This window comes from Opisthocomus hoazin, chromosome 8 (assembly GCF_030867145.1).
Source record: "Opisthocomus hoazin isolate bOpiHoa1 chromosome 8, bOpiHoa1.hap1, whole genome shotgun sequence".
NCBI classification, from domain to species: Eukaryota; Metazoa; Chordata; class Aves; order Opisthocomiformes; family Opisthocomidae; genus Opisthocomus; species Opisthocomus hoazin.
In genome coordinates this window covers 14,571,370-14,594,061 of record NC_134421.1, presented here as the reverse complement: position 1 = coordinate 14,594,061, position 22,692 = coordinate 14,571,370, and the positions used below count along the sequence as shown (strand labels likewise).

General features: G+C 52.5%; 1 protein-coding gene across 2 annotated transcripts; it reads right to left on the bottom strand.

The window, feature by feature from the left end:
• Positions 1–1,204: 1,204 nt before the first annotated feature.
• On the bottom strand, positions 1,205–22,425 carry TOM1 (target of myb1 membrane trafficking protein). 2 transcript variants are annotated; one of them, XM_075428712.1, is made up of 16 exons: positions 22,342–22,425; positions 14,774–14,858; positions 12,993–13,071; positions 12,698–12,847; positions 12,451–12,585; positions 12,056–12,202; positions 10,918–11,034; positions 10,337–10,470; positions 9,649–9,682; positions 8,961–9,066; positions 7,831–7,951; positions 5,323–5,398; positions 4,818–4,880; positions 3,109–3,168; positions 2,736–2,772; positions 1,205–2,631 (listed from the first exon to the last, which is right to left on the bottom strand). In XM_075428712.1, the coding sequence occupies exons 1-16, from the start codon at positions 22,391–22,393 to the stop codon at positions 2,483–2,485; spliced, it is 1,545 nt and encodes a 514-aa protein (XP_075284827.1). In that variant the 5' UTR covers positions 22,394–22,425; the 3' UTR covers positions 1,205–2,482. The 2 variants fall into 2 exon arrangements, with proteins under 2 accessions (XP_075284827.1, XP_075284828.1); XM_075428713.1 differs by lacking the exon at positions 4,818–4,880.
• Positions 22,426–22,692: the final 267 nt, after the last annotated feature.

The window sequence follows — 22,692 nt, the reverse complement described above, 5'->3', positions numbered from 1 at the left end:
TGTGCCACTCCCCAGCGTTTACCCGTGTTTGCCGCACGAAACCCTCACGCAGTCGGTAGGGCAGAAACCTGTGGCTCTCTGGCTGCGCTCTCCAGCGAGAAAGTGCTTTGCACTCTTCGTTCGATCCAAGCTCTTCTTGGGTGAGGAGTGTGGGGTCCTGCGGCACAGTGAAGTCCTGCTGCAAATGGGCTGCGGGAGGAGGAGTAGCTCCGAGATGAAGCCGTGACTATTTAGCTTCAGGCAACCTCCAGCAGAGCCACTCGTGGACTCGTCAGCAAGATGGGGCAGGACAGGCAGCTTTTAGGGTCATTCGGCTGAGCTTTCCCCTCCCTGCCATCTCCAGAGGGTTATATTAAATATACAATAGCATTTGGTTCAGAAAGGGGGGGGGGTGTGTCTCTCCCGGTTCCTCCCAGAGGCACTGGGAACGCAATGGAACTGGAAATGGCGATTTATTTTTCCAAGGGACAAACTCTCCAAGGATAGCATGTGCTGTCCGTCTTGGAAAGCTCAGAAGACACCAAGCCTCCTCCTGTCCCACAAGAGCTTACAGAGGAGGAAACCCAGCACCCTGCTTTTTCCAGCCCTGCTAGCCCCAGCTGCAGACCAGCTTTGCTCACAGCTCTTGTCCTCAAGCCTCTGCAGGGGCTTGGTACAGCTGAGACTGCGGTGCAGGCATAGGAGGAGGGAGGTCCTGAGTTTTGGACAACTTCAGCTAGTTCCTTCCTACAAGTCTGGGGCTCAGAGGACACTTTCAGCCTGTTCAACCGCCTTTTAAGAATCCTTCCCCCAGCTCCCACTCAGCTGGACAGCAGGGGATGGCATGGGGACAGCTGAGGATGCCTTGTGGATGCCAGAGAGCCCTTTCGTAGCAAGCGTATTTCTTGCGTGTCTTTAAGTGATCTATGGGCTGCGAGGCGGGAATTCGGATCTGGTCACAAGGCAGAGAGGTGAAGGAGAGGAGGTAGCTCGCCGTCTCGCTATTTTGAGATGGGCTGTAGTCACCTCCCCAGGAGACTGTGCTAAAAAGCAGCGAGCACCTGCCTTGGCTCGAAGCACCCTCAGCCCCCCTGCCGTGCCCCATCTCGGCACCACTGTGCCTTTGCCTTTTCTTGGAGAGCAAACGTGGCGGCAGGGCTGCACCCCTCCTCTCCAGCACAGGGTCCTCCCCTCCCCACGACAGCACTGACAGCGCACGAGTATCTTCAAGGGAGGCTCAAGACTTTGCTCCTTTAATGTGCAATAAAAAAAGGCAACTCTCCCACGCTCAACAAGAAATCCCACGAGCGGGCTTGGCACCCTCCTCCCTGGCTGCCTTTCACAATTCGGCAGCGTGTGCGGTTTGCTCAGAAGGGGTTTTCTCCCCATGTGCAAAGGAGCTCCCTGCTGCTGCAGGGCTGCTTCGCTGGCGTGAAGTGACTGGTGTCTTGCTTCACCTCTGTGCTTACCAGCTGAACAAGCTCCCCCAGCAACAGCATGGTCTCAGTGGTGTAACAGTGTCCACGTAAGGGCCCCCTGCTTTGGGGAACGCAGAGGGCTCTCGGCCCCCAGCACACAGCTACCCTGAGGGAGTCTGTAGTGTTGGCCTGATCAGAGGCTCGGAGAGACTGCCCGCACCACGGCACGAAGGGGTGGAAAGCATCAGTGGAAGCGAGAGAGGGAGGTGGGATTGCATCAAGGAAAGAGGGGAGAAGAGTATAATAATGGGAGAATTAAATTAACTGCAAAGAGTTTGCTGAAGGCACATCCTACCCCTTAGCAGACAGCCCCTCCAGCCTGGGGTACCGCTCGCAGCTCGAGCCCTGTGTGCAGCAAAGGGCTTTGGTAAGTGGCTGTCATGCAACGGAAACCTTCGGGCTGCGGGTAGGATTCCGGATAAACTGATGGGGAGGGGGAGGAAAGGAAGAGGAAGGGAAGAGGTTGTGAGTGGGAAGGTGTTAAATACCACAAACACTTGTGCAAGAGAGACTAGAGCAACAGGGCACCTCTACGAGTAGCGTTCCTGCTCTGCCACCTGTAATGCTTTGCGTCCCCATGCTTTCCAGTCTAACAGTGGCAGGGAGAGGGCTGGAGATCCATTCTAGGGATGGGGCAAGGAAAGAGGCGGGCAGGAATGATTTCAGCAGCAGACTGCAGCCTCTCCTCTTTCTTGGGCAAGATCTCGGACTGCCTCACTGGAGAGGAGGATGGGGAGCTTCTTCTACTTTGCCCACACTGTACCACAAAAAAAAAAAGCCCACTGAACTCCCACGTTCTCTAGCAGCTTTGAAAAGCCCCTTCACAAGCCTATTGTGTGACATCCCTAAACACAACAAAGATTATCTGAAATCTGAAAGCAGCTTAAAAATAAAAACAACTCAAAGGGAAAATGGGAAGAGAGTGGAGGAAGGGGACAGAGTCCTTCCCCTGCTGGCCCCTGGTCAGAGGCAAGCAAAAACAGCACACACAGCCTCTTGCTCCACAGCACACCAGTCCATAGCATTCACAAGGCAAACATAGCGTCATCTTCCTTTGCTTGCTTCCGATGATGGCTGGCAGCAGGAGGGGAGACGGATGTTCCTGCTGAAGAGCTGGACAAAGTGGGTAGCCGGTCTGCAACTTTTGCTCGCTCTTCCAGAAACTTGTCAAACTCTGGGGCAAGAGAAGAGCACAGCATTAGCAAGGAGGGAGGATTGTGGAAGAGCCAAGGTGCTGCCAGGAAGAGCTGGAGAAAGGGGTTGGCTGGCAAGTCTTACCTTCGCTGGTGACACCTTTTGCATCCTCTGACTCTCCCTAAGGAAGGAGAAGGGCATGGTTAGAAGCAAGGCACCTCCACAGCCATGATTTTTGTCTGCATGGAGGAAGACAGGGCAGTGCTCCCCCTACTCCTGCAGTACAGACGTGTTAGAGTGGCCCTGAGCCTCAGTTCGTTATCTATGCCCCCCAGAAGGCTAATTATACTGGTATGGTATCCCACACCCTGTGTCCTTGGCCTTTCCTTCCCTGCTCCCTCCGAGCAGCCTGTGCCACACATTCGGCAGCGTCAGCGCTGTTGTACACTGCCTAAAATCCAGCCTGCAGGCAACTCTGGCAGGACGGCCGGCTCCAGGAAAGCAGCCCCTCACTTACCACGTCAGTGGAGAGCCACTTTTCTATGTCTTCCATGAAATTGGCTTGGGGGACCGGCACCTGGGACGGAAGGAAAGAGAGGGATGAGGCCAAGCAAAGAGAGGCTGTTCCAGGAAACCCACTCTGCAAAAGGAAAGCCCAAGCCAAAAGCTAATCCTCTCATCCCACCATTCAGTCAGCTCAGGCCCTTCCAAAACCAGCCAGTGCCACTGCAAAGCTCTCCCAGCTACCATTGCCACCACTCACCTGCTTCCTCTGCCCCATCCGCACCCAGGCACACACAGTTTCCAGAACACATACCACTAAAAGCATCTGGGGTTTGGGGGTTGGCTTTGGGGTATTAGGACCGAACCAGGGTTTCCATTTTGGTGAGGACTCACTAGGTGGAAGTTGGCTGCTTGTGTCAGGCAGCCAGAGAACAAGAGACGTGCTTTCCTCCACACCTCCTCTCTTCTACAAACCAGTGACAGTCTGATGTCAAAGCCTGCGATGCTGAAGATACTGGACATGCCAGGTTTGTCACTACATTAAGGGGGAAAGACACCTGCCAAGAAGTGATTACCCAGTAGGATCATGACACACAGCAGGATTTGACATCTCACCAAACTACAGCAACAGACCCGTCAAAGAGAAACTCCTCTACAATTACAGTAAATTTTACTTCCAGTAGGGACGAGGCTAGCTCAGAAGACTTCATGTCCCTGGCCAATTTAAGCAGCAAAGAGACACCTTCCTAGTGGACAGAGAAAGCCTTGAAGGAAATGAAGTACAATTCAAAACCCCAGATCCTTTTCTCCAGTCACGAGCTCCTGAACAAAGCTGAGCAGGGAGCAGCCCTTGCTAGAGGCTCCACAAGCAGAAGCGTGAGATAGTATTTGTGGGAACTTATTTATTAATCTCCTAACATGTACAGCTCCCTTGCTCTCAGGAAAACAGCAAGACCACGAAAAAGAGCAAGCCTTTCTTACCAAGGGCAGGGAGAGTTCCCCAAACCACAGCTGATGGATGAATGAGGATGGAAGAGGACGTGTGAGATTAGTCAAGTTTCACAGCGAACTGGCTTTGTCTACCCAGAGAGGAACTCTCTGGGGTAGAAGTGCATTCAAGCCGACCGGACAGCATATGGGGAAACTTCCTAGAGCAGACATCAGGCTGGGCAGCGCCCATTTCAGGAAGACAGGCTGGGATCGTCAAAGCCTCAGTGTGCCTGAGGGGATGTAATTGCAGGAATTCCTGCTGCCAAAAGACCAAATTCAACAGACTGAAGGCTGAAACACTTTAGCTAGAGGAGGACGCCTTGAACGGCTTAAAAGCTGGAATGTGTTTTGCCCCAAATGGGGCAGCTCATGCTGAGCAGGAGAGGCTGCAGGGGGAATGAATGGTGGCAGCCTTCCTCATGATGCCATCGGCTAGTGCCTTTGCCCCAGACACCCACCCCAAAACAGGCCATCCTCTAGCTCAGAGAGCGGCACATGCTCTCTTGGCCTCAGAGCTCCTAGATTTCTTCCTACAGACATTTTTACTTGAGGAAGGACTGACACTCTGCCTGCTTCCCTCCCAACCCTGGTCCTGGCCCAGACCAGGGTTGCTCCATTTCAGTCTGCAGTCTCTGCTGATGTCTGCTGTGCACCCTCACATGCTGTGCCAGTGCCACCTCCAGTTCAGCAGCCCCAGCCTCCTTCCTCCCTGCTGGTGCTCCAGGATCTCACCATTCCTTGCCGCATCATCCACTTAGTCAGTTGGGCTCCATCACTGGAGGCACCAGACTCCCCCTGGTCGAGAGAGAGTCCGCACTGAAAGCTGCTGTCACAGAAGGTGAGGGAGAAGGAAGGCAGTGGGTTTAGGGTGGGTGAAAGAACACACTAGTACTGGTGGCCTACTTCTCTGATTGCAGAGAGAAGGCAACCGGACTTGGGAACCTGCTGAAGAGGAATAAAACCTACATTTTCAGGTGGAAATTTCCCTGCAGATACAAGGAGGCCATCCTGTTACTGACTGAGTCAATCCCAGACTTTCCATAGTTCCCCACCTCTGGGGTTTAAAGGATGAGCTATATAGCCCAGGCAGCAAATGCAGGTTGGTGGAGACTGGGAGCTATCATTGGTCAAGTTAGACACATAATCTTTTCCAAAGAGACAGCACATTTATTGCGCTGGTGAGCAAGGAGGATACTCTCATTCCTGGTTATGCGCTAAAAGCTCTGTGGCCACTTACCGTTCCTGTGTTCTGCTGCCGGGCATCCAGGGCACCAGCAAGTCCTTTGGAAGCTTGGGGATCTTCGTACTTTACCCTGAAAGCATGAAGTGAAGATAACACACAGGCTGATGAGATGCCTGAGAGTGAAGAGCAGGAACTCTTAAACATATATTCAGTGCTTCTGTCTGCACAACTTTCCATCTCTTGTCATTCTGCTCCCGAGAGCTTCTAGAAAGGTGTGCAAAACCCCTATGAAAGGTGTAGCCCACCACAAAACAGACTAATCTACTCACTGCAACATCACTGTGGAATACCACAGGACCGTCCTGGCACATGACAGAAGGACGACAAGGCATCATATGAAAACAACCATCCAACAGACTAAAACACAGACTTACAGAGCTAAGTGCATCAACTCTCATTTCATCAACACTCATCTTCTCTGGGGCTGACTACAGAAAGAGATAACTAGCACAGACTGACCAGAAAATTACAGCTACTTTAGAAAGGATTTGAGCAACAAGCCCCTACATGCTCACCTACCTTCACAGACACAAACACAGCTCAAAAACATCTCTTTAACCAATACCACTCAGGAACCGATGGTGGCAGAGACTCACTGGTCTATGCTACATAGGAGGTGAGACTGGATGATCAGAAGAGACTGGTCTCTCATCGTCTCCAAATGCACCATTACAGCAACCTCTTTCCACACACAGACACGTCTCACCCATAATCTCCCTCATCCCATTTCTGTGTCCCCTCTAGGCTGCTACCACACATGCTAATGCCACACGTCACCATTTGATCCATGCAGAGTGGGGAAAACAGTCCGTCCATGCTGTGAGAATGAAGCCTCTCCCAGAAACTCTCTGTAAATCTCCTCTCCAGCTGCTCCCAGGCCCTTTTTTGCAGATCCAGCAGACCATCATGTGGAGCTGTTTTTGTTGGGGGCCAGGGGCTTGGGCCACCGGTGCTCAAACTTCTCGAAGAAATGCTCATCAGTGAAGGGGCCGCTATGGACAATGGCATCAAGGATGAAGTACAACGCTGCTATCATGCCACTGATGAGGAAGAATGGCAGGAAAGGCTTGAGGTGTTTCAAGCACTGCTCCGCCGAGACACACATGAAGCAGGGGGTGTCAGGAACAAACCCCAACGGCCCTGCCTATGTCTCCTGCCAGCACGTCCCGTCCAGGAGCAGCAGGTCAATGGGTCTGTTCAGAGGGAGGGAGACAGTGAGAGCAGAGGCTGGTGAGTGAAATGTGAAGCCTGAGCCAGTAAGAGCAGAGGCTACCTGGCAGGAGTGCAAGTGCAGGCAGATGGAGGGCAGTGAGGAATAAATAGAAGATGTCTCGTTACTTGTGCAGAGATCACAAGCCTCAGTATGCTAAGGATTGCACCACAGCGGAGAGGATACGATTCCAGCCCTGCCCAGATCTCCCCAGCCTCCAGCACTGAGAACATACCAGAAGCTCCGATTTCAGCACCAGATTGGGTGCTGTTGGCACCGCTGCTTTTGTCCTGCACTGCCTCTGTCCTAAGGCAGCACACCCCACAGTAAAAGAGGTGGGGAAATCCATGGGCAAAACACATGAAATTGTGTGCAGGCCACGTGTTTCCCCACCCCTTTCACCAGAAGCAGTCTGAGGCAGAGGAATGAAAGAAGACTTAAGGGACTTTAACTTGCTATTGCCCAGCTGCAGAACAAGGCACTCGAGTGGATGGAGATCAGAAGCACAAGTCTTTGAGGGCTGGTGGCAGCCACGTGCCTGTGGGCTGTACTGCTTGGTAACCGATGGAGAGCAGTGGATGACTCTGACAGGCAAAATAGTGTGAGATCAGCCGCAGTCACTCAGGCCAAGGGGATCCGGTCAGCACAGCTCTTGTCAGGTCCTCCCAGAACAAGGAATCTACTCTTTGCAGTAGAGAAGAGACCTCTTCAGTTCAGCCAGTACTATGGAGACCCAACTCCTAGTGCTTTACACCAGGAGGTCTCAAACATACTATGGAGGAAGAAACATCAGTCCCGCTTACCAGCGGCGCCCTGCCACCAGCAGTGCCCTGCCTTGCAAGCCACACCTGACTGCACACTTCCTGCACTCCAGTTCAATACTCTGTCCATTAGGCTGCACCTATATTCAGCAATTCCCAAATTCAACATCGCCCCAGTCAGGGCACATGAGTTCAGAGACAGACAAGAAAACTCAGCCCGTCCCACTCCGCACCTTCATCTTCAGACAGAGTCTACCCAGCACATGTGGCACTGCAGTCCCCACACGCAGAGACCACTTCCTTCTCCCCATGCCCAGGACGACGCTGTGAAGGGGAGACGATGGCAGCAGGAAGGACTGGGAACACAGAGGTCATCCTACAAACACCATGCTTCAGAAGAGTGCATTTCTATTGCATCCTACTGTCTCCCAGGAACCGCTGCCGGTTGGGCTCACAATCCCAGTTGCCCTGAGCCCTCCCCCTTTGGAAGAAGGCAGGACAGGACAGGACAGAGTCGGCTGCTGCACTCACTCTTTGCGCTGCTCAGCCAGCGAGCTGCCGCGGGTCAGGGCAAACATGTCAAACTCTTCTTCCAGCTTGCCAGAGGTGTCGAGGGAGTGCAGCCCCGCGCTTACACTGCTCGAGCCCAGGTCTGTGGGAGAGAGAGCAGGGTGAGCAGGCAGCACAGAACAGTAAAGAGAGGGCCGTGGGCTTGGACGCTGGTAGGTGAAAAGCTAGCATCAGAACAGGCTAAACTGCTCTAGGCCCACTCCTCTATCCTGCCCCTCAGCTGCACCACAGTCTGTGCGTGTGTGCAGTCTCGTGGGTGAAGTAACAGAAGCAGTTTCTTTGCCTGCTTGGCAGATATTTTTAGCTCAGTCTCAGGCAGCAGCATCAGCATCAATTTACTGCACTGATGCTGAAGGCTAGATGTTCCTGACCATTTAAGACAACTCAAAGTGAATTGCTCCATAACCTGTGCTTCTGGGCACGCACCTCTGAGACAGATGAGTGGATTTTCATGACTCAAGTATCGTCTGAAAAAAACCTGACTTGTCTCTAAAAACAGTCTTGCCAATTTTCTGTAGCTGTACTGTACTGAATGTGCTCCAAGCTGTACTGAATGTGCTCGCAGCTAGTGAGAGCTGCAGGCAGTGGAGCAGGCTGTTGGTATGTCTTGCAGAACTCTCAGGACCTCTGAAGCTTTATGAGTAAACAACCTGTTAAATCCTGGGTTCTGAGCCCAAGATGCTCATGGCTGCCTTTGCAGCACAGCTCAGCTGCTTTTCTTCTCCCAGACCTCAGCGGTCAGCCTGACACCACACAGCAAGAGGCAACTGCACTGCTGCTAGGCATTGCAGAGGGAGAAACTTTCTCCCCACCCTGCTGGAAGGCCCAGTCCTTAACCACAGCCTAATGCTGACATCCTTCTTAAGTCATGTCCACCTCCTGCACAACGTGAGGTGTGGATGCTGAGACACATGCTTGTGTTCCATGGGGCATATACAAGTTTCTTCATGAGTTTATTAGTTGACAATATACCTGTTTCTCTAGGTTACTTTATGAATGCGGCTAAATAATTTTGGGGGGTGATTCAAGACCATGAAAGGATTCCCAGAGGTGCACAGGAGGACTGAGAGGAAAACTGCATGGCAACATACTCATTCCAGCCAGCTGAGAGGACAGGCTGTTGGTGACTTCAGGCTGTCTCACTGCAGGATTACTGGGTCCCAGGTCAATCAAGCTGTTCTCTGCCTCATTTGGTGCCTTTGGAGAAAAAAAAAGGAAGATGGTGGAGAGCTTCTGAAGCCTGGACACCCTGACCCTTCAGCGCTAGCTCATTAACGCTGGAGAGGGAAGCCCTTCTGCATCCATCGAAAGATAATAGTTGTGAAGCCTCTCCCTGTGAGAAGGGGGACAGTGATCAGAGAACTGGCTGGGAGTAGTGTCCCAGGGCAGAACAAGCCTTGGTAGCCAGCCTCCCAGCTCTGCTGGATGTCACTGAGTAGGGTAGGGGCTGCTTCAGAGGACAAGGCAGCGCTCAGAGGACAAAGGGAGGCTCACATGGGAATTGATTCTCTCAATGTTCAATACTGGAAAACCATAACTGCTGCTGGTCTGCTCTTGCTCTTTGGGTGAGAGGAAGGCTCCCACTGGCAGGGAGGGAGAGGCTAGCAGTGGCAACAGGAGTGTCCTGCACACCAGCGTGGCCTGGTGCAGCCGGGCTGGGAGAGCAAAGCCTACAGCTTGTAAGTGGGGCAGACTGAACGTCTCTCCAGTTCATCAGGACACCGCCGGGCTTGTGGGATGCAAACCGAGCTGCACAGAAGGGAGGTTGCTCCAAGTTACCTGAACAGGCTGTCCTGTCCGCAGACGCTCAAACCTGCAAGAAAGAGGACAGGATGCATTTCAGTACTGTATGCCTATTCACCCACAGCCCAGCAGATTTCTTATAAGGCTTGGCACAGTCTGCCCTTTCCTGCATACTTAGGAAAGGGGGACCACGGCTTAGGGCCCAATTCCCCTTCAAGACCGAAGACACCACAAGGCCCACAGAGTTGATGTCTCCTGAGAGGTGGTGGTGAGGAAGCTCCTGGTGATCCTCCAGAACTACCTCTAACCAAATTGGTTCAAACCCAGCTCTCCATACAGACACAAGGACTAAATTATCCAGACTTTAGCCTAGCGTAAGAGATGGGTTTGATGAAATGGAAGAAAAAAAAAAGGGTGCCGACCCCACCTGAGCAAGTCCTTTCTGTCCCTGTCTGTCTCAGAGCTAGAAAATCACCTCATTGCACGCAGTTCTCTCCTTCTGGGTTATCTTTATATTCCATCAGTAACTTACACAGCAGTCTTGAAGGGACAGGAATAAATCAGCAAAAACTGAGAACTGGCTTTGTTCTCAAAGATGGACAATATAGGCTGATACTTCTTGAGCATTACACTCATGGGTAGACCAAAATGGTGGGATAGGGGGCCTTCCAGGGGCAGTAAACTCTTGTGGAAGAGCAGGGCAGAGAATAGAGGAGAGAGGTACCTTTCATGGCGCAGAAACACATTGTTGAGGTTGTCATTGATGAGGAGCAGTTCCTCGGTGAGTTGCTCATGGAGGACACGAGGTATCAGCTCCAGCACGCGCTGCTGCATGGCTCTGCATGTCCGATTCAGCTCCTGCTCACAGCAAGGGAAAGTTGCCACAAAGGTCACGCTAAGGCTGAGCACTCACAGGTTTGGAAGTCTGACTGGGACAGGAGGACCCCAGAGGCTATTGGGTTCTGTCAGCAAGGGTTGATGGGCTCTTGGTGTGAGAGATAAACTGAGTCTGAGCTTTACAGAGAATAATTGTATGCCTCTTGTGTAACACATCACCCAGAAAGAAAGGGCCTTGGGGACTACAAGTGCCCATGTGAGATGATTCCAGCCTCAATAGGCTTCCCTTGGCTGCTGAAACTCCACCTTCCCTGTGTCTCCCTTCTCCCATCACTCCCTGATAAGCCCCATGCTAGACTGTCCAGTGCAATTGTTCCCCACGCCTGGCATATGTCATGCCTCAGTCTATCAAGTCATTGCTAAATCGAGCTGCATGTGCCAGCCCTCCGCCCTGCCAGTGTTTCTTACTTGCAGCAGCTCCAGGTCGGAAGGCTCAGCCTGGGACGGCACCAGCTCTGTCAACATCTCCGACATGACCTTCACGTTCCCGTTCACCACTTCCAGCTCACTGCGCAGCTTCCCAATCTGCAAAAGGCAGTGGAAGTGACAGCTCAGCCTGGGAAGACTGGGGACACAGATAAGGTAGAACCAAACGGCAGTGCACCGCATGTGTGTGCGCGTTCACAGAGCCGAAGGGAATGGCCAGCGAGGAGCTCCTGTGTCACTGCTCAGTTCGGCTCTCAGGAGCTCCCAGCAGAAGGAGGATCCATTACTTACCATCAAGTTCATTTGCTGGTAGCAGATGCCAGGCCCTCACCTGAGATCTCTGGCCACTAGCCTAGCCTTGATTTTTAAGAGCCAGCACAGGCTGCAGTTATGACTAGAATCTCTCCCCAGCTAGCAGCTCCTGTGTGGCAGCCACTCAAATCGTTTCATTTCCAAAGCAGTGTAAGAGGGGGAAAAAAAATGAATTCCCATCAAGAGGTGAGCCTGGGCTAAGTGTGCAGTTGAAGCTTTATCCCTCTGGTTTCATAAGCTGCTAATGAGCCTCTCAAGAACAGTTTCTAGCCTCTGTTCTGCAAGGGATGCAACCTACCGGCAGCTGGAGGATTGCTGCTGAACACGGTGGCATATGAAGTCAGGGTGAGGAAGGAGAAAAGAGGATGGGGAAATAAGCGAGAAAGCCCTGGTCTTTGGGAACCACATAGCCAGACAGGGTTGATTCATATGAAGTCAGCAGTGAGGCGAGATAAACAAAGATAAGGAGGCATCTACTGAGCAAGCTTTTGCTGTACTGCGCTACAAAGACCTCACTCAAAACCTCTGTGTCTCAGTTCCCCACTTCCCTGTAGCCAGGAGATCTTCCCTCTACCTGCAAGCAGCCCTGTTTTAGAAAAACATAACCACTCCGTGTTTGTGGTATCCCAGCTCATCACTGTGGCCACAATGAAGCTCTGGGGAGCTCTCGCGGGACTATGGAGGAATGGCTCCATTTGAGGACAGAGGCTGGGGAAGGACCAGGACAGCAGTCCCTGAACAGTGTTTGTGAAACAGCCCCCAAACGCAGGGAGAGCCAGCAGCACCATGGGGCTCGTGCCCAACTCACCTGCTCTGGTGTGGGTGTGATAGGCGCATTGCTGGATGTCCCTCTCCCAGCGGGTAGGGTGACAGGGTGGAGGATGGACTCTATCTGCTGAGGGGAGTTAGCCGCAGGTGAGTTCTGTCCGGACTGAGAGTTGGAGCTATACACAGTCTACAGACAGAGGTGGGAGAAGTGACAGAGAGAAGGAGACGTTAGACACTCACAGCTGACAGGGCAGTGCAATGTTGAGTTGATGGCAACTCCCCATCTGCTTTCAATAGCTCTTCCAGCAAAGAGGCTGTCCTGGAGCTTCTCACTCCCCAAAAGCCCTCTAAATGCAAGCTAGAGTTCCTGAAGTACCCTCATAGCTCCAGAACGGCAGCTGCCCAACACTTTTCTCTTCAGCAATGCTCCCATACCCTCTGTGGTGTGTGAATGGGTGACAGCATGTCCAGATCAGTCATAGGGAACTCCAGGCCCTTCCGTCTCAGGTCTTCATAGACAGCAACGACACCAGTCAAATCTGGTGAGCTGCGGAAGGCATCTGCCCAGGACTGGGGAGAAGGAGACAGTACAGCCGATCATCATTTGCAGTAGTCTTCTGTACAAACACCTAAAGACAAACACTCCCTGAACTGGTGCAGATGCTCACTCTTCTTAGCTCACCTGGATGAGGGTCAGCACCTTGTCGTGCACTATGGCAGGTGGATTGTTCTTTGGCAGGATTGTTCTCACCAGGACACCTTCTACAAAGTCCTGGCTGGACACAAGCACATGGAAGCGATGGCCGCAGTTTTTGACGCATGTCTCCAGGACCTTCAAAGGCAAAGAAGCATTAGCTATAGTCTTTCCTGCCTATGTGTGTTCGCCTTGCTGGCTTTGGGTACCTGTGTCTTTTCAGCCAAGGACCCAGCTTTACAGCAGGATATCACAGAGCTGAGAAAGAGCCGTGACCACTCACCGTCAAAGCCAGCATAACTTCATGGAAGTTCTTATTCCCTACAATTCTCTTCTTAATGGCTCGGAAGGCATCTTTGGGCCTGCAGGAGAAATCAGATGTAGAAAGATCATCAGAAGTTGAGACCCACCTATGGAGAAGGAAAACAAACCAGCCACTAACTCTGGATGCCTCATACTCAGCATGTGACCTTCCCCGCCACGTTTTCAGGGCGGCTTGAAGCAATGACTGGTAAAGCAGCTTCCACCTGTGGTTCTGCAAGAGGAGCAGGGTCCTGCTATTAGGTGCTGTTACTGAAATTGGAGGCCTCTGTGCTGATGTCTGCAACAACTCAAGGTGCACAGGACACAACAGAGAGCAGAGGAAAAGCAATGCTAGAAATGCACTACTCGGGGGCAGAGCAAAATCCCACGTCAGAGAGACTGAATAGGAGATCACAAAAAAGCCTGGCATGGGTTAGAAATAGGAAGGAGAGAGCAAGTTCCAGCAGTCCCTGTGTTGCTCAGAGAGAAGCTGTTGAAGATTTCCCTTGAGGAAAGGAGGCTAAAAAGCAGCAGGGCAGATGCAGTGGCAAAATCTTGCCTATATTGCAGGGGGGCAAGAGAGCAGCAGCATAGCAGGGTCTTCTTAACCATTTTCAGAGGGCAGAAGCAGTGCGGTCTCGGCCCACTGTGGTCTTATGAAGGGCACAAATGAACCAACATGCTCTGGCAGATCACAGGATGAGAGGCTGGGCTGGAAGCACAGCAGTGCTGGAAGAGAAGAGTGGGGTGGAGACACTGAGGCAATGAGGAAGGCAGGAGTGGATCAGCCTGTGGGGCAGCATGGCTGCAATGGATGGGCATTATCCGGGGAATGGGAGAGCCCTCTGTGCCAGGAAGGTACAGCTGTGTTATCAGGAGCCCAGAACTTTAAGACCAAGTGGCCACAGCTCGGGACAGAACTGTGGGCAGAGACAGGCGTATTTGCACCATGGGGATAGCATGGAAGAGAAGTGGTGACAGATCTGTGAGTAGAGATGCTTGACTTTGTTTACATACAACCGTGAAGCTGAAAACTGGGCTTACTAATCCTCTGTCAGCCTCACTGCGGGATGGGACATCAGAAGTGAAACCTATATCTTTTATTCCATGTAGGACCTTCTTTTTTACATGCTGCTCTTGACATCTCCATTGTGAGAAGGAGCAGTCCCCCTTGCATTCACTGGCAAATCCCCAGGTCCAGATTTAACAAGTCTGGCAGATTTCTGAACAGCTCTCCGCAGGGAGAGGAAGACAAGGGCTCTCCCACCCACTTTACACATGTCTGAGTGACCATACGTGAAAATACCTGAGAAGAGAACCCCAGCAGGACTTGCACAGTCAGAGGACTTAACAGCAGCCTGAGATTCTCCTCTCTCCTCAGTCACCAGCCTGCAGATTTTTACACTCCCAGTGGAGAGAAAGAGAGGGGTATGAAGGAGGAACAAACTGAAGTGGAAGAATTGCAAATACGCCTTCGGGAGATGGGAGGCAGCCTGGCTTGAATCGAGGTTTCTCTGGGGGCCCTGAAGGCCTATTTGAGTGGCTCCTTGTGCTCATGAAGATTACAGGGAAGCATCTAACAGATGCTCTGACAGCTTTGCTGTGTCTCTAGGTCTCCCAGCAAGGTGTCGTCTAAGGGACTGTTGGGAAGACTAGCTTATTACCTCCACCAGTGCATGCTACCACTGCAGTCTAGGGATGCAGTGTTACAGCGTGTGCTGGGACCGGCCGCAGGATGCGTACCCTTGCCAGCTCCCTTACCCTTCTTCAGTCTCGTTAATGATGTCGCAGATCTCCATGTTGAGAGCCCAGTCCTCATTCCGCAGGGCTCCATCAGTAGCTCTCTCTGGAAAACAGAAACCAAGACAGGGTAAGGCTAAGAGCGGCCCTGGCACTCTCACAGACTGTCACAACACCCCAGAGCCCAGCCTGCTTCTCCCTAGCTTTCACCACAACTGGCAAGGAAGGGAATCTGTCTGTGAAGCCCAGGCCACCAAGTGCTCCCTCCCCAGTAGGTGTCACCACCGCAGAGCACATGGCCGGCTGACGCTGGGACTGGTGGCCTCTCAACTCTGCCCACGTCACCCATGCTACCAACACACAAACACACACGGTGTGATCCCTGGTGTCCTGCACACGAAGGGAGAGGGCTCAGCACAACGGGAGAAAAGGGGGCTTATTTGCTTTGTTGGTGCAGGGCCAGTAACTGTGAGTTTGGTCTGCTCACATGGACACCGATCTACTGTCAATGGCACCACTCTTGCTTTGCACCGAATTAAGGAGACAAAAGAATCAATGCCCTTCTTCTTACATGGGCCTTACAAAAATAAACAAGCATAAACAGCCAAAGCAGATGTCTCTCTTGTTTAACATTTACACCTCTCCCCTGAACTTCTGGCCTCTGGGGAGTATGGACAGAAGTGGACTGCAGGCTGAAGTCGAAGCAATATTGTTTCAGCTTTGATTGCGTCCCCTTTAATTAGGAATTCCTCAGTCAGCCTTGATGTTATTCAAGGCAGAGATTTGGGAAACAAGCAGCTATTACCAAGAGCACCAGTGTCTCCACCCTATAATCAGCCACATCTTGGTCCCAGCCGCCCCAGCTGACTGATGCCTTCAGGGACAGCACCAGTGGCTGGGGAAGGAGAACCGCCAGCGGGGCAGGCAGGAGCCACGCGCTCACCAGACCACAGGGAAACACAGAGATGCAGCACATGGCAAGCAGAAGACAAGGAACATCCTTCCCAGCTCTCCCATCCTACAAAACGCCTGACAGCACTGGGGCAAGAGAATTAGAACTAGCCAGACCGGTTTAGCACCTACCAGGTACTCTTCAGGAGAGCTCAGACCCAACAAGGTATGTAGACAAATGCCTGCATTTTCAAAACTGCTGTCCCTGCAAAATCTGGAGCTGGCCCTTGGTGCTCTGGGTCCTCTACCCCTTTGAGAGGCTCCTCCTCTACAGAGGTGCCTTTTTCTGCTTTTGACCCAGCAGCTAATGATCCCTCTGTGAGAATGAAATGCAGTAATGGCACAGGGCCGTAACACTGGAAAATGGAGGTTTTTTAACTCCTGTCTGGGTAAGCCCATCCATCATGCTTTCGGATGTCCCGTTTTTACGGGTCAGGCAGAGAGCTATTCACAGCACTCTGCAATGCAGCCTCTTTTACACGTGTCTCTCCCACAGATTACACACCACAGCGTGAAGTTACCTGTCCACACCTTACAGCAATCCAGCCACCACCTTTTCTGTTGACTGCAGAATGTATTGATTACACTGTGATTACGCTGATTACATGGAGGCCACAGCCAGATGGAAGAGGGCAAAGGAAGGAGAGTGGCAGAATGTTCTTGATGCTCTGCCACCTTTCTGAAGGTCTGGCTACTACTGTAATATCCTGAAGACCCCGTGATTCAGGTGAACTTTTGTCACTGTGAGTATTAATTTTATGTAGGAATCCTGGTCTCTTGCAGATCTAAGGTACCTCAGTGAGGCACAGGAGGTAGCACTGCACTCGGTGATGTGGTGGAGAATACATCCAGGGCAGAGGGCTACAGAGGAGCATGTCTGGTGCACCAGGGCATATATCAATGCATGGGTGAAGCTGTGGTAACACACGGGGGAAGATGTTTTCCGTCAGGGCTCCTTTGGGATCAGGACTCGGTACAGTAGCAGAGCTCCAGGTTCCCTCCTGCTCTGGGACACTGTACAGCCAGCCTTGCCGGCAGGCAGACTGCAGCTCAGGTCGGTCTGATGGATTTGGCACACATGGTCACAAAGCCACCCTTCACCTCCGCTCTCCTCCGGCATCCCCTGCTCATGACACACCTTGGTTTGAACCCAAGCCTAGCCAGACGTTTTCTGCCTCCATACGGTTTTCTGCCTTTGGCAATGAAGCACACAAGGGTTTCTCTATGGAAAGAAAGACCACATCCACTCATCTCACCCCTGAAGAAAAACACTGTGCATGGAAGGAAAAAAACCACAACTCACTAACAGGGCTGAGCCTGCTGGGAAGTTCTGAGCTACAGAAGAAACCAAGGATGACAGGAAAACTGCCTTTAACCATCATGTCCTTGCTGTTCAGGTCTCCCCAATCCTCCTCATCCTCATTGTCACCGTACACAAACATGAACTGAATCTGCAAATACCCTTCCCTCACTTCCCTATGTTTGGTGGCACTTTATAACCTGCTCCTCACCACCACCCCTTTTCCTCCAAGCACACCAGTCCTGCCAAGGTCAGGCAGTAATAGCTTTTCAGACTGGAATGCAAACAAACTGTGCGTGCTCCTTCACCTGGCTGGCCACTTGCGGGAAAATGGGGCTTCCGCAGAAGCGACACCCACTGCCCCGCTGTTACTCCACAGCGTTGTGGTCATCCTGCTACCGTCACTCCTGTTCACAAGCTAGTCAACAAAGAGCTGCAGGAAAGCAGCAAACCTGCCATAGATGCAACAAAAGTTAAAAAACATACAAAGCCGGAATAGCAGTATTAGGGCAGACGGAAAACAGGAACGTGACCATGAGGCATTTCCAAGGACAAAGTGCTTGAATTTACCCAGCACAGATTAAGGCCTGGCCCAGCCAGCCTTGGAAGTGCTGGAGCTAATGCCCTTTTAATCCTCCTTGCTTGCTTCCAGGCACTAAGGGACTGTCCAAGCCTAGTAAGATATGCTGGAGTTTTCTCTCAAATCCTGAACTTTACCCTTTACTAAAGCCTGCAGAAGGGAAGGAAACAAAGTCTATTCATTAGTCACATGAAGGATCAGGGCGGCTGGCCCTGTTTCATGAGCCGTAATTAGCACATGAGCTGTCTGCCCCTCACGAAATCTGAGCCCGGGATGGCTGGGGACAGCGACAAGTCCCTAAAACCAGCGAGCCCAGGAGGCAGGGCACGGCCGCCTGCCCAGCGCTCTGCCTGATGCGGCTCATCAGGCAGCCTCTACTTCTGCGTGCTAACAAGCTGAGCCTGGCCTGCCGCAGAGAATTCCCCCCCGGTGGAGGTTATCAGCGAGCGTATGAATGCCATCTACCTCCAGGCCCCAAACCAACTGGCTGTTGAATGTACAGGAGGCCCTTCACCGGGCCGCTTCAAAGCCACATTGTTCTGGCAGCCAGTCCGGCTCCTCGGGTGTGACAGCTTTGGGGTTTGTCTGATTCCAGTCTGCTGCCTCACAAATTGCTCGTATCAACCCAGAACCGCTGAGGACTGTGATATGGGTTGAACCGGAGCATCAGCTCTTCTCCTGCCTGGCATTTGATGTGCTCCTGATGACTGCAACCATGTTATAAAAGTTATCTGGAATCGTCAGATAAGAAACAAATCTGAGCTTGGCATAACTGACACAACAGAGCTGTACATTGCTTCATGCCATGACTAAGTTTCACAGCTTTGCTTCTTTTCAAGTTTATTGTCTCTGCCCTTGTGGCAGGGGACAGCCCACGGCAGGGCTGGCGATCCCACCCAGCTGTCCCAGCAGCAGCACACTGGCAGTACAGTCAATAGCGCGGGGTAGTGCGGGAGCCGGGGACAGAAGACACTGCACAGGCTCCTGTCCCCTTTGCTCCCTGTCACTGATCTGAAGCACCCAAAACCAGCCAGGTGCTGTTCAGAAGCCCTTCGCCTGTGACATGCTCTGCCATAGCTCATCAGAGACTGTGTGCCCCTCCTCCAAGTCAGGCCCTTAACCAGCGTTCCCCACAGTGCTCAGTCTTGCTGGCTTTAAATTCCTCAGCAAAGCCATCCAGCACCTTCTCACCCATTTCTACAGGTGTTTGAGGGCACCAGCATTTTGCGGCACGAGACAGCAGCAAGCAACGCAACAGTCCTTTCTCCCAACCTCCCTTCAGTTCATAAAAGCCCTGGCCCAAATCAGCATCCTGTACAAAGTCTCCTTGATAAGCTTCACACTTTTGCTTCCCTTGAGGAAACTTCAGCACCAGCTCAGTCAGGACTTCCACCATTCAGCTGTACTGCTCCTCCAATGATGGGGGGGACAATGCGCTTTCTAGAGAGAACAGAGATATGGCTCCAAACCTAATTCAAGGATGGTGATGGACACAGTCTTGCGCTGACATAGTGCTGTGGGTATTTGGGTCTCTGAACTCCTCCTCCTACTCCTTTCCTATGAATCAGATCATAGTCTTAGGGATCAAAGAATTCAACTGCTGCCTTTGCCCCTCCTCCAGACAGAGTGTGCACAGAATACATGGCAGTGCCTCTTTGAGAAGATCTGCCTTGCATGGAGCCATCTGACTGCAGTGTTATTGACAACAGCTGGTATCTGCTGCCCACCAACTCCCAAGGTCCCAGTCACAGAGGGGTGCAGGGACACCTGTAAGGTGGAATCCAAATGGCTGTGGGGATTTTTCTGGCACATTGTGCTGTATCTGCCCCTCTTCCTCACCCATGAGCCTCTCTTACCTGCTCCCTCTTTACAGTCTCAACTTTTCCTGGTCCTCATGCTCACATCAATCCTCAATCATAACAAATCCTCTTCATGTCTGTGTTATACCGCTACTTCTCTCCCTTGCCTGCCCTCACTCACTGAAATAACCCATCTCTGTCCCTTTCAGTATTGCCGTAATTACTAGTTATTCCAGACTTCCAGGGTCAGGAGAGAGCATTGATGGTTTCCTCTCCATTCTCTCACTCAGAGCACCTCCTTGAAATTAGATTTTCCATTTCGAAGTTTCTTTTCACTCCTAGATGGAGGCGCAGTCAAGTTCCCTTTTGAGGGGAGAATCCAAACTACGATGCTTCAGCATTCTTTGGAAATTTTCCCACTGGTCAGAAGTACGGTATTTAAAAAAAAAAACCCAAAACCCACACAACAAAAACAAATACCAAACGCCCCAACCAAACAGGTCTATATTCATCTTAGTTGGGAAGACACATCATGGTCCAAAACCAGGACGGAGGCAACTTTTGTGACTAAATCTCTGGACTGGGAACAAGAAGCTAGAAAAACAACCCTGCAACTGACTCATTCTGTGACAGATCACTGAGATTATCTGAGCATCGGTTTACTTGTCAGCAAAATAAATGGGACTTACAAGATTAACATTAATGAAGGAATTTGAGAAAGTCACTGCAGTGTGCCACAGAGGATTCTTTTTTAGGCTTCATAGCCTTCATCTAAAGCCATTTTGGACTTTCTAAGCTGTATCAGGCATCCATGACTTTGCCCAAGTAATTTACAAGAATGCAGTATTAGCTTTCTGCAGACAGCCCAAAGCAGCAGCGCTATGCAGGTTTGGTGATCAGACTCATGGGTTCAACACGCAGCTGCCACGGACCTACCAAACAAGTTTGGGTAAGCCATGTTCGCGTCTCAAATTAAACAGGGAAGATAGCATTTATCCATGTCCCCAGGATGTTGATAGACAGTGTTCAAAAGGAGAAAACATTCATATTTTCAGCCACCAGCCCTTCCAAGTCCTCCACACCCGAGTTCCTTTCTCACATGCTGTAATTCCTCCACCCCTTTGTACTCCCATAACCCCAATCAATCCCACTGCCACACTTCTGGTGCTAAGGACTCTAAACTCCTGTTTGACAACACTCTTGAAATACTTTTTTCCTCTTCTTTGCTGTTGGTTTGTTGCTTGAAAATCCCTTCTTTAACTGATGCAAAGCCCAGAGGGAAACCACTTGCAATCTGGTGACTATACTGATTAGAAGATCCGGAGGGCAAGAAATGATCTGTGACATCTAAAGATAACTTCAGATTGCCTCTACCCGAACACAAAAATGTATCTGATGCACTCACTGAGGGAATCAAAGAGCATTCATTCTGGAAGGGGCAGGACATGGCTTCTCCTGAAAAGTGTGATGAAACATGTGACATTCATCTGCAGGGATGTCAAAGACCATCTGGAGGTTTTTGTTACAGAAAACCATCCCTGGCAATCTTTCCCCGACCTTGCTGTAGTGCATCTCACCTCTCTCGCCCAACGCTAGAGAGTGGCGCATGGCAATGCCTCCTACCCACATCATTTGGACACTGCATTGGGCAGCCTCTAAAACAAGCAGCACTTATAAAAGCATTACCTAAAGCAACTGCTTGCTCCCTTCCCACCCCAGCCACAGCAGCATATTCACCCATGCAAGTACACTGAAAACTACTGAATCAGGGACCAGATGTTCACAGTGAAGAACAAAAGTCTGCGCAAGTGACAAAAAGCAACACTGAGCAAGTGCATAAACTTACAAATGGTCGATGCACATGCTGGAGAGCTTAAACTGGCAACATTAACCTTCAAGCACAACCTGAAGGCGCTTAGATAATACAAAATGGGGTAAAAATATCTTTATTCTAAGTATTTTAAGAACCGCATCTGTTTTGAGACCAGTGTGGCTTGGATGGTCTTATTCTTTCTAATTATAGTACCTCTTTGCTCCACTTTCTCAGAGTACGTCCTTCTCCTGTTTACCTAGCTGACCTTAGCACAAGTACTAAGAGAGACGGCGTGTCTGCAGGCCCGCAAGGTCACAGAGTGGATGCTACGCTCCTACCGTTGATTTCCCTCACAGAGCTGGGACTCGGCCCCGTGTGAAGGCCTGTGGTGTGGGGGATGTGCTCTCTGCAACACCAAGACATGGCCCTGCCAGGCCCTGCCTGTCCCAGACCCCCGTGCTGGGGGGTTCAGGGCGGGCAGCCACCCCCTGGGTGCCCAGGGCGCTCGTCCTCCAGGCAGGACACACTGATCCGACTGGGTGAGCCCTGACACCGCAGGGCCAGGCCAGACCCAGGCCCCTGTCCCCAGGCAGCCTCCAGCTCAGTGATGGTCGCCGCCGCCGCCCTGTCACCTCAGGGGGAGCGCAGCCCCTCCCTGCCCAGAACATGATAGGCTGCTGCAGCTGGAGTCCAGCCAATCAGCAACTCCCAGCGTGCCCCCCGGGAGGACTCTGCCCCTCCCGCGAAGCCCCCAAAGAGCTGCGGGCGGGAATGGCCCCGAGCCAATCACGGGCCTCGGCTCTACCGGGGGGCGTGGTTCGGACCACCGGCCCGCGGCCCCTTTAAGCGAGTAAACTTCGCCTCACCACCTCAAGACCCCCTCGCGCCCGGATTGGCTGACGGGGCTGCCGACGGCACCGCCTCGGGCTGCGCGCCCACTATTCGTCGGCAAGGCGCGTCAGTCAGAGCGGAGCTCTCCCCTGATTGGTCGAAGCCCTCTCCGTCCCGCCGCGAAGGCGGGGACCGATGCGTCCCAGAGGAAGGGGTCCGGCGGGCGGGCGGGCGCCCCCGGGGGCGCGGGGCAGGGAGGGGAGGGCGGGAGGGCGAGTGGGAAGGGGCTCGGGGTCGCGCGGCCGCGGGGCTCACCGATGCGCTGCCCCACGGGGGAGCTGAAGGGGTTCCCCAGCAGAAAGTCCATCGCCGCCGCGCCGCGATCAGCTGACGCCGCCGCTCACGTGACCCGCGCGCCACGCCGGGGCGGGCCCCACCCGGGCCCCGCCGTGACGCCAGCGGCCGCCGCCAGGGAGGGCTGAGGGACGGCGGCAACGGCCCCGTGCGCGGAGCCCGGCCGCGGGGGCGTCCCGGTAACGGGCGCGGAGGGGAGCAACGCCCCTACGCTGCCCGGGGGGGGGGGTGTGGGGGTGCCACCCCCCGCGCCCCGCAGCCGGGACGGAGCCGGTCGGGCTTCGCGGCGGTCCGCGGGGTACCGGTAGGGCC

Coding starts and splice junctions, on each gene's coding strand:
- TOM1 (XM_075428712.1), bottom strand. CDS start 22,393: ATGGACTTTCTGCTGGGGAACCCCTTCAGCTCCCCCGTGGGGCAGCGC. Junction 11,035..12,055: donor TCACACCCACACCAGAGCAG/GTGAGTTGGGCA, acceptor TGCCTTTTGCAG/ATTGGGAAGCTGCGCAGTGA. Junction 10,471..10,917: donor CCGACCTGGAGCTGCTGCAA/GTAAGAAACACT, acceptor TGCTGTGAGCAG/GAGCTGAATCGGACATGCAG.